This window comes from Alternaria atra (assembly GCF_907166805.1).
Source record: "Alternaria atra isolate CS162 genome assembly, contig: 22, whole genome shotgun sequence".
Lineage (NCBI taxonomy): Eukaryota > Fungi > Ascomycota > Dothideomycetes > Pleosporales > Pleosporaceae > Alternaria > Alternaria atra.
Window position 1 is genome coordinate 1,452,268 of NW_025091320.1, and position 13,700 is coordinate 1,465,967.

At 51.8% G+C, this 13,700-nt stretch overlaps 5 protein-coding genes across 5 annotated transcripts; 4 read left to right on the top strand and 1 right to left on the bottom strand.

Moving 5' to 3' along the window:
• Nucleotides 1-535: 535 nt before the first annotated feature.
• ALTATR162_LOCUS3253 (uncharacterized protein) lies at nucleotides 536-3,973 on the bottom strand (the record flags this gene model as incomplete). The annotated part of the gene is made up of 1 exon (XM_043310859.1): nucleotides 536-3,973. The coding sequence occupies one exon, from the start codon at nucleotides 3,971-3,973 to the stop codon at nucleotides 536-538; it is 3,438 nt and encodes a 1,145-aa protein (XP_043166794.1).
• Nucleotides 3,974-4,390: 417 nt separating this feature from the next.
• On the top strand, nucleotides 4,391-6,359 carry ALTATR162_LOCUS3254 (uncharacterized protein; the record flags this gene model as incomplete). Its single annotated transcript, XM_043310860.1, has 3 exons — nucleotides 4,391-4,581; nucleotides 4,629-5,206; nucleotides 5,254-6,359. 3 exons carry the CDS (start codon nucleotides 4,391-4,393, stop codon nucleotides 6,357-6,359), a joined length of 1,875 nt encoding a protein of 624 aa, XP_043166795.1.
• Nucleotides 6,360-7,979: 1,620 nt separating this feature from the next.
• ALTATR162_LOCUS3255 (uncharacterized protein) lies at nucleotides 7,980-9,102 on the top strand (the record flags this gene model as incomplete). The annotated part of the gene is made up of 3 exons (XM_043310861.1): nucleotides 7,980-8,066; nucleotides 8,271-8,459; nucleotides 8,506-9,102. The coding sequence occupies 3 exons, from the start codon at nucleotides 7,980-7,982 to the stop codon at nucleotides 9,100-9,102; spliced, it is 873 nt and encodes a 290-aa protein (XP_043166796.1).
• Nucleotides 9,103-10,440: 1,338 nt separating this feature from the next.
• On the top strand, nucleotides 10,441-10,929 carry ALTATR162_LOCUS3256 (uncharacterized protein; the record flags this gene model as incomplete). The annotated part of the gene is made up of 2 exons (XM_043310862.1): nucleotides 10,441-10,504; nucleotides 10,592-10,929. The coding sequence occupies 2 exons, from the start codon at nucleotides 10,441-10,443 to the stop codon at nucleotides 10,927-10,929; spliced, it is 402 nt and encodes a 133-aa protein (XP_043166797.1).
• Nucleotides 10,930-12,546: 1,617 nt separating this feature from the next.
• On the top strand, nucleotides 12,547-13,164 carry ALTATR162_LOCUS3257 (uncharacterized protein; the record flags this gene model as incomplete). The annotated part of the gene is made up of 2 exons (XM_043310863.1): nucleotides 12,547-12,604; nucleotides 12,662-13,164. The coding sequence occupies 2 exons, from the start codon at nucleotides 12,547-12,549 to the stop codon at nucleotides 13,162-13,164; spliced, it is 561 nt and encodes a 186-aa protein (XP_043166798.1).
• Nucleotides 13,165-13,700: the final 536 nt, after the last annotated feature.

The following is a 13,700-nucleotide window of genomic DNA, read 5'->3' on the forward strand; positions in this document are numbered from 1 at the left end:
CGCTCTCGTGTATTCTGTGTGTACCACTAAACTCTGACGTCGCGTGCGACGTGACTTTTAGTCTCGCGCCTCGGGTTTCATCATCGCATGACTGAATACTACCAGCCAATGTCTATAAGGAAGAGAACGGTCGGAAAGACCATCGTTACCATCCTCATCCTTCCTTCGGCCCGTCTAGCCATGTACCCAGAACTTACGACTGCCCTCATCAACTTTGAAGATCGACTTTCAAGAGTCGTGCGTGTTGTCTCAGAGAGAAAGGATACTGCATAGCGATATTGCCACCATCACTAGACACTGCCGAAGTGCGAGAGAAAGCAGTGTATCAGATTTTCCAAGCCACACATCTGTTATCATGTAGATCAGGTAAAAGGACGATGGAGCGTAAACGACATGCACAAAGCTTGAGCCGCATGTGTATTTGTGATGAAAGTGGGTCAGCTGTTGCGAAGTTTCACATACCTGCTAAGAGCTTTTACATGAAGTTCATCCATGTCGTAATATACTACATATTGTACATATATACATCATCCACCTACAAAACACCATTGAAGTACCTCTCCTGTAACTGATCGAATGTCCTGGGCATCGTATCAAGAGCCCTGACAGTCAATGGCGCGCTACGTTCAAGAATCTCTGCCATCCAAGCCTCCGCATCGGCATCATATCCTATGCCGTTCCTCTCGTCACTCTTCACCTGGCCATAGGCCTTAGCTAGCAAGACCATAGTCTTGTACCGCGGAAGTACGCTTGACTTCTTGATTTCGTGGTGGCGAAGCTCCATCCACTGGAAGCCCTTGCGATCATTGCGGATGTAGTTGGGGATGAGCTCGCGCCAACCGGGGAAGCGTGGCATGAGGTATGCTTCGCAAATGGTGAAGGCATCAATTAGGCGATCGTGGAGAACGAGTTGCTGGATAAACTCGTTCCAGATGAGAGTATCGATCGTGAAACCGTTGACGAGAAGGTCGCGGATAGTGTGCTGTGCTTGTTGCAAGGCGTTGGGATCCTCAGATTGGGCGAGCAGACTACGAATGTAGATGCGGGCAGGCTTAGTGAGGATATTGCGACGATTGTTTGATATGCGTGATTCTTGAAAGCGTTGTTGAACCAAGGGGTCGATAAGGGACTCGTGTTCAGTAGGGTCGGAGGTTTCAGGGTTATTAGAGACGGCGGCGGGTTGGTGCACGGCTTGGTGGAAGGTCTTTGTGAGATTTGCGGCTGAAGCGTGTGCCAATTCCCAACATTTAGCCACTTCGGCGTGGTCGCCAGCCTTGAGATGGGCCTCCATTATTGACGTGGTAAGGGTCAACGGTGTTGTGTAGTTCGCGGAGTCTGGTGCTAATGCTTCAGCCTTTTGGAAAAGCTTCTTGCAGGTTTTGTACGCTGATCGAGCGCTGTACAACGATATCATAAGGCCGTAGTAGGATTGTGGAAGAGCACCAGGGTCGTGTACATCAGTCGATCGTTCGTGTGCAGGTTGTCGATGAGCGATCTCCCGAGCTGTACTGGAGGCAAGCATTTCTTCAAGAGCCTCCTCGACCCTGAGGAGTTTGTAGTTTGGATGTTTGGCTCCTCTCTTTTCAAGCTTTCGACGATCAGCCAAACCAAGCACTTGTATTGAGGCTTGGCGAGAGCTCTCTGTTTGCGGGACCTTGCGTTCCTTCATCCTTTCGTAAGCTTTAACCGCATGGGCATACTGCCCCTCCCTCAGGAAGCCCGTCATGACTATAGCGTAGTGTAGTGCGTGAACCCGAAATCCTTGTTCCGGCATTGTAACTCTCAACAGTTTGTAAGCCGCATTGGTTTGCTTTACTTCGACTAATGCTCGCATCAGACTGCCATAAGTCCAGCTGTTCAGAGGGATGTTGTTTTGGACCATTTGTTTGTATTGCTCTCTGCTACCCGCCAAGTCGCGGTCTAGAGCGCGCTGTTGGATCAGCAGATTCCAGGTGTGTGTGAGAGGTTCTCCGTGGAGTCTCCCTGCCTTCCAACTACTAAGCATGCCTTGGGCAATTGCTTCGGCGCCTTCTTCGTCCCCAGCGTTCATAAATGCTTCAACATAGCCCGCTCTTGCACGAACATCCATGTCGAGTTGTATCCCCATCTGCTTGGCCTTCGAGAATAGTGTCTCAAAAGCCTCAACATCGCCTCTATGAGCACAGAAGTCGAGCAGAGGCCCAAACGTGTTCACATCTGGTACAACGCCATAGTCTAAGCAATTGTTAAAGCATTCGAGAGCGCCATCGAGATCTTCGGCGCGGACGTAGGCAAGCAGTAAAATGTTCCAGCAGGCGGTATCGGGAGTCATTTGAAACTCTTCGTGTATGCGTTTGAATTGCGTAATCGTGCCGGCGACATCTGCCCTTCGTGCGTACACATAGAGGAGTGATGACAGAACCTCGATGGTCGCTTCGTCTTTGTAAGATGACCTAAGCTCATCGACATATTCGTGCACCCTCTCCGCGTGACCAGCATCCGCATATGTCCGAATCAAGTGCTTAAGAAGCCCGGGCTGTAGCGGCTGATTGGGGTACCAAGCGCGTAGATCTTGTAAATGTTCTTGAACGCGCCCCAAGCCACCTTGCGTAGAGTGTTGATAGATCAGGTTCCTTATCAAGTTCGCCGATGGTCTTGCTTCAGAAGTGGGTTCGGTCTGGTCGAGGTACAACTGTCGGTATCTTCTATATAGCTCGAGCGGAATCTTTCGCTGGTTATTGTACTGTTGGTAACGTGGGAGATTCAGTAGCTGTTTGATAGCATACTCATAGCAAGCTGAAGTGGGGAGTTGTAGAGCGTGGAGGTCGTCAAAGAGTCTAATGAAGTAATCCCAAACGAAATCTTCGTCGAGTTCTTTAGTGTTCAAGACACGATCCATTACGTGGGGTACGAAGGTCATGACGAAGCAGGCCAAGTCACGCTCTAATGGCTGCGAAGACTTGAGTTCGGGTTGAGACTCCCCGACATACCGTAAGAAAGACTGGAAATGCTCCGGCAGTTCTGGCAATCCTGCCACCTCACCCCATATCTCTGGAAGCGTATCTCCGTAGCATATCGCCTTGTATGTAGCCATGCCACGGATTGCATGCGTCTGCCGTCGGAATGTCCTGAAGACACGAAAAGCAAGATCCCACTGCTCGTCGAGAACGAGCCGATGAAGGATGACGTCTATGCCGCTACGCATTATATTAAGACTCTTGTGGTGATTCGTAGGATGGGCGAGCTCGTCCAGCAGCTGGATTGCTGGCCCAACCATTCCTAGTGCAATGTATGCTTTGATAGCTGCCCTGTATGATGATAACCGGCGAGCGGCTGGTCGAAGCTCACCAAACACCTGGAGAACTCGCTCCGGTACTGCAGGCTCACCGTCCTGGACGAGATATTTGAGGAGATCACATCGCATTCTTCTTTGACCTGCCAGACGGTCCTCGGGAATAGCAGTGTACAGCTGCCACGCCAACTCCTGCTCCCCAGGTCGTGGCGATCTCAGAAACTTTTGCAGCTCCACGTATGCATCCGAGTCTCGCAGTAGCTTTGCTGCCTCCTTTTTGGCCTGTTCCACCACGTCCCCATCTAATTGTGCCTCGTAGTGCGGGGGTTGCGTTCGTATTGTCGAGAAATGGCGAACTCCAATCGCATACGGCTGCCGTCGCCTTGTCTCTAGTGTATTGAGTCGTTTGACGGATGACCTTTTAAGGAGCGCAAGCGTCTTCTCTGGGTACAGAAAGTCGAGCAACACACAGTCCTGACTTTTTTCGTCCGTACTAGCTTTCTTCGCCGCTCCATCATCCACGTCACCACCTGTGTTTTCGAAAATCGGGGTTGCGGTCAACCAGGTCGGGAGACTGAGATCGCTTGCACCGTGGTGCCAAAGGGTTGAGTGTATTGTGCGCCGACTGCGTAGACATGGCTTCGGAGCACGGAAGAGCTGGCGTCCGCCGGATTCGAGGCATGTCGAAGCACGCTCGAGCATCACCTGGACTGTATGAAGTGCAGATGGTACCAGCGCAGATTACCAGAAGCTATAAAGTGTTCTATAAACTGGGACAGTCAGATATGGCAATGGCAGAAGTTGGTATTGGGGCTTGTCCACATTTGCGCATGCCTCCAAGCTGTGCGATGGCGACTACAGGGAACAGTGGGGGAGGAGAAAACAACAAATAGGGTGCCTATTCAGAAGAAGGAGACTAAAGCAAAGAATACAAGAGAAAGGACGGGTAACGCGCGTGGCAATGGCGGGCCCGGTGTCTATGATGTCTCGAAAAGTTTACGGCGCGACAATGACCTGAGATTCCGATTCGCTTGGCAGGGCCATGGATAGCTCGCCAATTGATGCCCCTCCACATGAGCCGCATCCCCACAGTTGCACTCCCCTACCAGCAACCCGGCCATGGATATTACCAAGTTTGTGACCGACTACCGGGAGTCGGCCTTTCTAATAGGCGACTACAATACCTACCATGGCCAGTTGTCGCGACGCCTCCGGATTGTGAACAAGAAGCTCGGGCGGGCAACACCCAAGAACGCCAAATATGCTGCAAAGGCCCCGGTGACGGCAGAGGATATCAAGAGCAGCAATGAGTAGGAGCCATCTGTGCAAACTCCATGTCAGAAACTGACTGTGACAGGGCTCTTCACCTGCTCCTGCTCAACTCGGAACGGGCGTGGGCGCAGGCAATGGCCACAAAGGCCTCTCATTCCGAAGACAACGCCGACAAGAGCATCACTGGCGCCACCCGCCAGCACATCCTTTCGCGCTTACACAAAGCTATACAGTATGCAAAGCAGATTGTAGACCTCATCTCCGATACGAGTGCAAGTGGGGCATCGGAAACGGATGTGCTTGAGGCAAAGGCATATGTCTATACTCTGGCTGGAGCGCACGAGTTTGAGAAACAAGCCGAGGGCATCAAGAGCAAGAACGCCTCGCCTTCGCGCTGGGCCCCGTGTCTCAACAACTACTCCGCCGCGCGAGTCATCTACAGCTCTTTACTGAAGGCTACGAAGAAAGACCTGTTCAAAGATGTCATGGCAGGTACCACCGACCCAAGCATACGCTATGCCGCCTACCAGAGTCGTATCCCGCGTACGGTGGGCGTCCCAGCTGTTGCGATCAAGTACTTCCCAAAGGATAATGCAGAGCTAGTTCAGGCTGTGCAGAAGCTTGACTCGGCAGCCTTGAAGGAAGAGGAAGCCGCTTCGTCTCGTAAGTAGCTGAATCAGCATAGCCAGGTTGCGCTAACAGCCATACAGATACCCAGATCACATGGCGAGGCCGAACAGCAAACGTAGTAGACGCCGCGATTGGCCAGGCTCTAGCATCTGTCGATACTGCCTCCGCTGCCCTTGACCAATCTGCGACTTCCACCTCATCCCCTAAGGACCGAGCCAACGCGTACGACGATATCCTCATCGCGAGCCAAGACGCAGTTGATGCAACACGAAGGGCGATCGAAGAGCTCGAAAAGGAAGGTGTGGACGAGGGCGATGCGCGCATGCAAGATCTTCGTGTCACGAATCTGGCTGTCAACTACGACCTTATATCTTGGAGAGTTGGGCGGAACAGAGTGCTTATTGGCAAAGACGATGGTCTCACGTTTCCCGCGAACCCTCCACAGAAACCTCGGCGGCCGCGTAAAGACGGCAAGCAATGGGTCGAACGGGAGGAACCCACTGGCCGCAAGCTGGCACGCTTGCGGGAGCGTATCGCTCTGTACGATGCGATCCTGCAAAGTATCGACTCGGTCAAGGACCTAAGGGGTGCTGCTCGTGATACCGGCTTCATTTCTGAACTGGGCGGACAGCGCGCATATTTCCAGGCGCTAAAGTGTCTGAACCTGTCGCACTCGTACGCGTTTTTATCGACACCAAAACAAGCACTGGCGCTTTGCAATCGAGCATTGACGTTGGCAAGCCAAGCCGTATCTGCTCCAAGATCCCAATCACCTTCAACTTCGAACGCACCCAAGATGGAAGTAACAGGAGAACAGACACAAACGCTCAAGAACAACCTGGAGAATCTGAACTCGCATTACCGAGGTGTTGTGGCGCTTTCGCAACTGTTCGCAAACTCAGAGACCGCGTCCAAGGCCGGATTGGCGAATGCGGCTCCCGTTGTTGAGAGACTGAACGAATATCCGTCGTCGGGCTCGGTTGATCTGAAGAACCTTGTTACATGGCCTCCAAAGTTGAAGCCTGTACCAGTCAAGCCTCTCTTCCTCGATGTGGCGTGGAACTACGTCGAGTATCCTGGACGCGCACCGCAAGTGCAGGAACCAGAGCCAGAAAAGGCGCCAGTTGAGGAAAAGACGGAGGAGAAGCCGCAAGCCAAGAAAGGTTGGTTCTCCTTTGGTAGATAGTCAGCAATCACCGCGCAGTTGGCAGGGATGTATCCATGTGATCACCGTTGCTCGTTCAAACGCCATTACAGTGATTAAAGTGATCAAATGGTCTTATCAACAACACCCGTGGAGGTAGATACTTGATAAAGCACGATCGAAGACCCTGAACATGCCTTTCTCCAGACTGCGCCATGGTTCGCGCTACGGCCGTCCGTCAACTTGAACCCTCTATTTACGTGACAGCCACAAGTTGGAGACAAGGTAGACGTGATTGGTCTAGTGTAAGGCATGTGCACAGACGCGCATAACTGTTGTGGGGCTAGTGTGATTTGAGCCTCAGGGGCAATAGCATAAGCGCCAAATCTGCGTGAACCATCACGCGCCTGACGGGACGGTTGTTTCGTTTCAACGATATCTGTTCATGGATCCTGCTGGACAGGGTGTGGCGTGACTTGGTGATTGCCATTGGAGAAGGTGAATGTGCGAGATGTGCTACACTTACCTCGATCAAAGGCTGGATCGTTAAAGAGGTGATCCTTTACTTCAGACCATGACGCCAAAGCGTGTACGACAGCAGTAAAACGGCCCGGCTCAAAAGGGACTGGAGGGGCGCTTGGAGGCAGCAGTTCTGAGGTCATGCAGGTGGTTAGATTACTGGGTAGTTAAATTAAGATGGGTGGATCAATTATCGATAGCACCCCTAGCCGTCGATACGCACTGGCATAGACCCCTTATCCACAAACGCGCAGAGAATGTATCGTGCCTTGTAGCTCAATCTCTGGTCGTGCTCGTTCCTCTCAACAGATACACTCTTTCAACGCTGTTTTGTAGCTGTTGTCCTTCTGTCCTTCGGTCTTTACAGTCGCTCACTTACTTAATACCACACTCTTTTGAACCTCTACCTACCTGTTCGCGTCGTCTTTGGTGTGTATCATCAAAGCGTGCCCGTTGTACATACAAGGCATTCCATCCAGTACATTAGCAACAATCGAGAAGCGCCACGCGTTTCTCGACCCTAATACTCCATCACGGCTTCCGCACTGGCTACCTCTATCCTCCCTCGGCCCCAGGTCGACGATTCGTTTCGCAGACCTTCGATCCTGCAGGTTTTCGACCTGCCAGCCTTCAAGACGCCAATCACGGCCAATTTCGAAGACAAGCTGCCGTCGATCGGCCACGATATATCACGACCGTCCTCAAGCTCGACCGTGGCTTCATACACTCAACAACGGCATGGCAGCAATGCCTCGATCATGCTGCCATCTTTAGCCACGCTAGCTTCAGCTGCTTCGAATTGCCCCGCAGCGAACATGAACAGTAATGATAATGATAATACGAGGAAAGAGACGCCCGAGAAGAAAATCCCGTCTCCGCTCAGGTACGTTTTACTTGAATCGACGAAATGGCCCTTTTTTTTATGAGTTGCACCCCAGCTATTCCACACCCTAAAGGTATACGTAGTAATCTACTTTGAAATTGTATCAAGAAGGTATCGGTGTGAAGCTTTAGGGTGCAGTATAGCTGGGATGCAACTTATGAGAAACGAGCTTTTTCGTATTGGTGGTAGCTGCGGCTGTCGCCTTCCCCGGACCTCTTATCGCAAACGCCAAGCTTTGCACTTTTCTTCAACTCGCTAACATGGAAAACAGCAAACCCTCTAATGGACTCAGCATGACTTATGCAACTTCTGCGCCCGCAACCGCTGGTGGCCAGGCTGGTTCTCCGGTACGTATAACTATGATATTGTTGGTGTTTTGTCCGAGGGCGCTCACCTTGCTATCGGTATCTTATCGATAGCCTGGTGTCGAGCTTGCCGCTTGACAACCAGTGCGCCGAATACCACGCCCAAACCACGTTACTGCAACCTCTGTGGTTTCTGCCTCAGTCGTGGTGGGGACCATTGCAAATACTCGTGCTGACCCTCTTTAGCCATCTTGTCAGAATTGTTCTACGAGCACTACCCCGCTCTGGCGCCGCGATGAAACGGGCGCTGTTCTCTGCAACGCCTGCGGTCTCTTCTTGAAGCTGCACGGCCGGCCACGACCCATCTCACTCAAGACCGATGTCATCAAGAGCCGCAACCGTGTCAAGACCGGCGGGCCAGGTGGACGCAAGAGGGTATGCAAGTCGCATTATAACTAGTATCTTGACTGACACGCGTTAGACAAGCGACCAAGGTGGTCTTCCTGCCGCCCATCCCGATGCTGATGGCCAGCTAGCCCTCGCCCAGCACCGCCGCGCATCAGGCAAGATCTCCTCCGGCTTATCTGACCGCTCGCAATCACCCATTTCACGTACCGGCACACCGAACTTTAACCATCCCTCCAATATCGCACCGTCGCACCTGTTCGAGCAGGCGCTGCATGGTGGTGACTTTCACTCGCCTTCGCTGCCAGGCTTCGGTATTCGTGCTCCCTCGCCCGCTACCTCGTCGATCAATGGCTCCCATCTCGAAGCTCCTCTCCCGTATGAGACTCTTGCCGCACAGAACACTGCGCTCAAGACACGCGTCTCAGAGATGGAGCTCATCAACGACCTCTTCCGCAACCGCGTTAGCGAACTCGAACAGAGCGAGCAGTCGGCACGACAGACAGAATCGACACTAAGACAAGAACTCGAAGAGATCAAGCAGCGAGAAGCCGACCTGAAGAGGCGACTTGACGAGATCGAAGCCGATAGCCCAAGGCACAAGAAGATGAAGATGAGCGAATTCGTGGACGAGAGCCGCGCTGGCACGCCCATTAGTGCTATGGTTGAATAGTTACCACGGGCTCTTGATGAGGCGTTTCCTTTGATTATCTAATGACTGTTTCATGCATGCGGGGAGGGGCCGAGTTGCATCCTTTGTGATCTCCCTGTGATGAGAGTGGGGCGTCGACGCCTGCTCTGTGCTCGGTCTGTATGACCATCTAATGTCTGAATACCACTTCTTATCATCGTCCCTCGGGGCTTTGACTGTATTGTAATCTTTCTTTTGAGTCCGATACCAAGTGTTGATGCAAGGAGATGTAGTTAGGGTGTTACGGCCGAGATTGATGGGACGGATGGGGATGGATGGGAATGGATGGGAATGAGGTGGGAAAGGGTCACGTTTACCAAAAGTCTTATCGTCGGGATTAGCTCAGTCGCCATTCAATGCAATCTGAGCACTACATGCATTTGTCTTGGCTTCATGTTGTGTGTGAGAGAGAGAGCGTTTGTGCAGATTTGACGTGATCATGCAGTCTGAGTGGTTCTCAACCTGGGACTCTTCAACATCGATGATCGTTACCTAGAATCACAAATTTCAAATGTAGTCATTGAGAACGTTGATTTCAACTCGTTTCAGGGCACATGTTGATTCTTGCTAATGAGACTCGAAATCACATGGTAGTTATGATCTTAGGTGTCGGGGTAGTACGCAATTCATCTCTACATCTATAGTAACTCTCATTGGCTATCTGCACTTTAGAAATAGATGAACGTCGTCGATATAAGCTTTGAATCTACTATAGTTGCTTGAATGAACTACCAAACATGATCGGAAGAACAGTCTGCCGGAGCTCTGTATATGTTGTAGCATGTAATCCCGTCAACTCAAGCCACACAGATGAATTGTGAAGGAATGCAGACAAGACAAAAGAGTCAAACCACAGTAGAGAGTGTCACTGTGATCTTTTCCTCGATATGTGGATTGAATTCGTGGTTGAAATCAAGCCAAAGAATCACCCTTGACATATATTGAGCGTAATGATGTCGATAGTCGGCTCGGTTGCGTCGGTCGATAGGAATGTGGTTTTGTGGTGATTGTGGGCTATGCAAGACTAGAAAGGTCTCGATAATTCTCCGACTTGGTACCTCATCTTTGAGGGTTTTCCAGTTTCAATAGCAAGTCTAAACCAGTTCAATTGGCTTCAAGACAGTGGGCAAGGTAGTGGTTATCGGGAGTAAACGGGGAACGCTAACCCGATGTGAGCTCCCGCACGGACTCTTGGCGGCTAATCAACCCTTCAGCGAGTTTTTGCATCCACCTCCTCCATCCTCCTCCCACCACTCCCCATCCATTGAAGGACCAATTCATCTCCAACTCATCTCCACTCCGACCGTCAACACCATCACCATGGTTGCCATCGCTCGCTCCTTCGGCGCCGCCCGCGTGGCCGCCCGCGGCTTCTCCAACGCTGGTATGTCTCGCGCCTGCCGCAGCAGCTCAAGCCATTGGGTTTGAGCTCTGCAAGCTCATCAAGCAGCCATTGACCATCATCTCGCAGCCCGCCAGCCCCAGCAGAGCACCCTCGTCGCTGCCCGCAGCGCCTTCCGCAACAACGCCGCCCGCAACGTCATCCAGAAGCGTGGCATCGTCGCCGAGTCCACCGCTGCCGCCATGGTCGCTGCCGCTAAGATCCAGGGTGCCGGTCTCGCTACCATCGGTCTTGCCGGTGCCGGTGTTGGTATCGGAACGGTTTTCGGTGGTCTCATCCAGGGTGTTGCCCGCAACCCCTCCCTCAGGGGTCAGCTCTTCCAGTACGCCGTTCTCGGTTTCGCCTTCGCTGAGGCCACTGGTCTTTTCGCGCTCATGATGTCCTTCTTGCTCCTCTACGTCGCATAGATGTGTGCATTGCATGGACTGCCGGACATTTGGGGTCAACGGTATGGGGGTGCCGCAAGGTGGAAAACTTTTCTTGCGGATGGGTGTGTGCATAGGGACGACTACTACCTCTTTTCCTACTCTAGTGGCCGGTCAGATTGTGTAAAACATGTACTTTAGACGAGCAATCTGAAGAGCAAGCTACCACCACGGCTCGCTTTCCTTACACAAGCATACGTGCGGAAGCTCTAGCTATGGTAATGACATGTGCGGATGACTGACGTTGAGCTCAATGAACTCGATTGGACCCTCATAAACGATACCGAAGCTTGTCAATGCCCGTGCCACGTTCCGTGATGAGCTACTGCTGTTCGAGCTGTCCGATATTGGAACTTGGTCATGCCAAGCTTTTCAATCGACTTGAGCTGGTACGCTTGTCAACGTTCAACGCTGCCTACCCTTCCGCAGCAATATCGAACTTTGACTTGATGCTAAGTAACTGTTGAATAGTCCATCTCACCTTCCGTAGCAGGTATACATGTCAATGGCTTACCCCAGAACCCCGCGATTGCCTCGGTACGGCCCACCGTCGGGGGTGTAAGCTGGAGATGAACCATGGATACAAATATTTGGAGTCTCGCCTAGCTTGTTGGATTGCAAGCCCAAAGTCACGAATACTGGTGCGCTAACAGGCGCGACTGCGGTATTCTTGTTGCTGCTGTGATACTAACCGTACTGTGGCGCGGGAGCTGCGGAAACAAGATATGGGTTAGCAACATCACGACAATACTGTCATAGTACTAGCTGATTGTCTGTAGGATATTTACATCAAAATGCAGTCGGTATCGCTCGAACGTCCTTGAAACACATCGCTCGACCGCTCGCGGATTTCACGTACCACTATGAGCCTCTCACACGACCCTCTTATACGATCGGAACCCGATCAGAATCCGAGCGTAATACACCTTGTGCAATAAGCAATCGCTCAGATTGTGGGACTATAAAGGACTGTGGTTGTCAAATGTGCTGTGGTCACAAAAAATTGCTGTAGCCAGCTATGGCTAGATCAGCATGTTGTATCGCATCCAATGTCCGCACGTTGCATGTCTGAAGATCTCGGTGTCTGGAGTTACATCCCTTTGACACTTGGCACAGTTACGGAAGAAGCAAGACCTGCTGCGCAAGTCGTATGGAGGGAACGAGGCTGCGTCGTTTCAGATCTACGTTTGGGCAGATGGTGAGGCTGTTCCCGAAACATGACATCCCAATGCTCCAATTCGCCTCTCAGCATCGAAGATCGGAAACCAAACATCCATACTGTCCCTTGTAGACTGCGGGACATTTAATGCACTCGAACATTGGGATGGTGTGTGCTATCACTCGGATTGTACGAACACCGTGAAACTACGGTAGGTTTCGAGACAAGCTTCAACATCTGACGCTGCAAAGCTTAGCTATCATGTCTCGCTGGCGTCACCACTCTGGCTCATGGTATTTAGTTCTTGAACGCCATCTTAAGGTCAACTGAGCAACTACTATTCTATCAGTACTATCATCTTGTAATCTTCGTGCCGGCCACTTCTCTTCTATCCAACTAACTCACTACCAAATTCTTTCCAAACTTCCCAAATAGCAAACATGCATTACACAGCCTTCGTCGCCGTCGCTGCTTTCTCCAGCGCCGTCTTCGCTGCCGGTGAGCTTTGATGATCTTATGAATCGCGTCTCGTTGAACTCTTCTAATCATTCTTAGCCAACCCCCAAGATGATGTTGCGTCCATTCTCGAAGCTCTTCGCGCGAACAACCCCGAAGACGCTGATGCCGCTGCCTCGGCCATGAAGGTCAAGCTCCGCCGTCAGGACGATTTGGACTCCATCCTCGCTGCTCTCGAGGCCAACAACCCTGACGACGCCGCCGCTGCTAAGCAGGCATCTCCTTCATCTACCACCAAGCGTCAAGACGACCTGGCTTCGATCTTGTCCGCACTCGAGGCCAACAACCCCGATGACGCCGCGGCCGCTAAGCAGGCTGCCCCCTCTTCCGTTGCCACTGCCCCTGCCGTCGCTAAGCGTCAGGACGACGTGTCTTCTATTCTCGCAGCACTTGAGCAGAACAGCCCTGATGACGCCGCTGCTGCCCGCCAGAACATCCAGAAACGCCAGGACGATGTAGCGTCTATCCTTGCCGCCCTCGCGCAGAACAACCCCGATGATGCTCAGGCTGCCCAGAGCTTGGGAAAGCGATGGATTGCATAGATGGAGTAGGAACTAGTAGTAAAGTGGCATATGAAGTATGAACTAGTAGCGAGGTAGCATATGGAATGTAGCAGGTTGGCTGGGAGTGTAATAGTTGGGCTGTACATAGTTTAGTCCTTTTTACCAACTCTACACGATAAGAAATGACTTCAGGCATAGTTCCCACTAATGCACTCGTTTGGTCTGATACTAGCATTTGCTGTGACGAGTTCCTGAAGAACAATGTTGTTGCTTTCAGGTCTGGGGTGCATTCTACCAGTTGGAAGCAGACAACACAGCCCCTGTTCAACCCCGCATCCGTTCGAAAAGTCACCATCCAACCCCACGCTTTTCTCCAAACCCATCTTTGATGCAGCCGCCTTCTCTCCGTCATCCTCGCCTCATAAACCATCTCCCGCCAAATTTTGTCCAGTTTCTCCATTCGACACGATGGCCGAGTGGTCTAAGGCGGTAGATTTAAGCCCCGCTTGGATCTCTACTACAGAAATGTGCGTGGGTTCGAACCCCACTCGTGTCAAAGTTATGCTTTTTGCTCT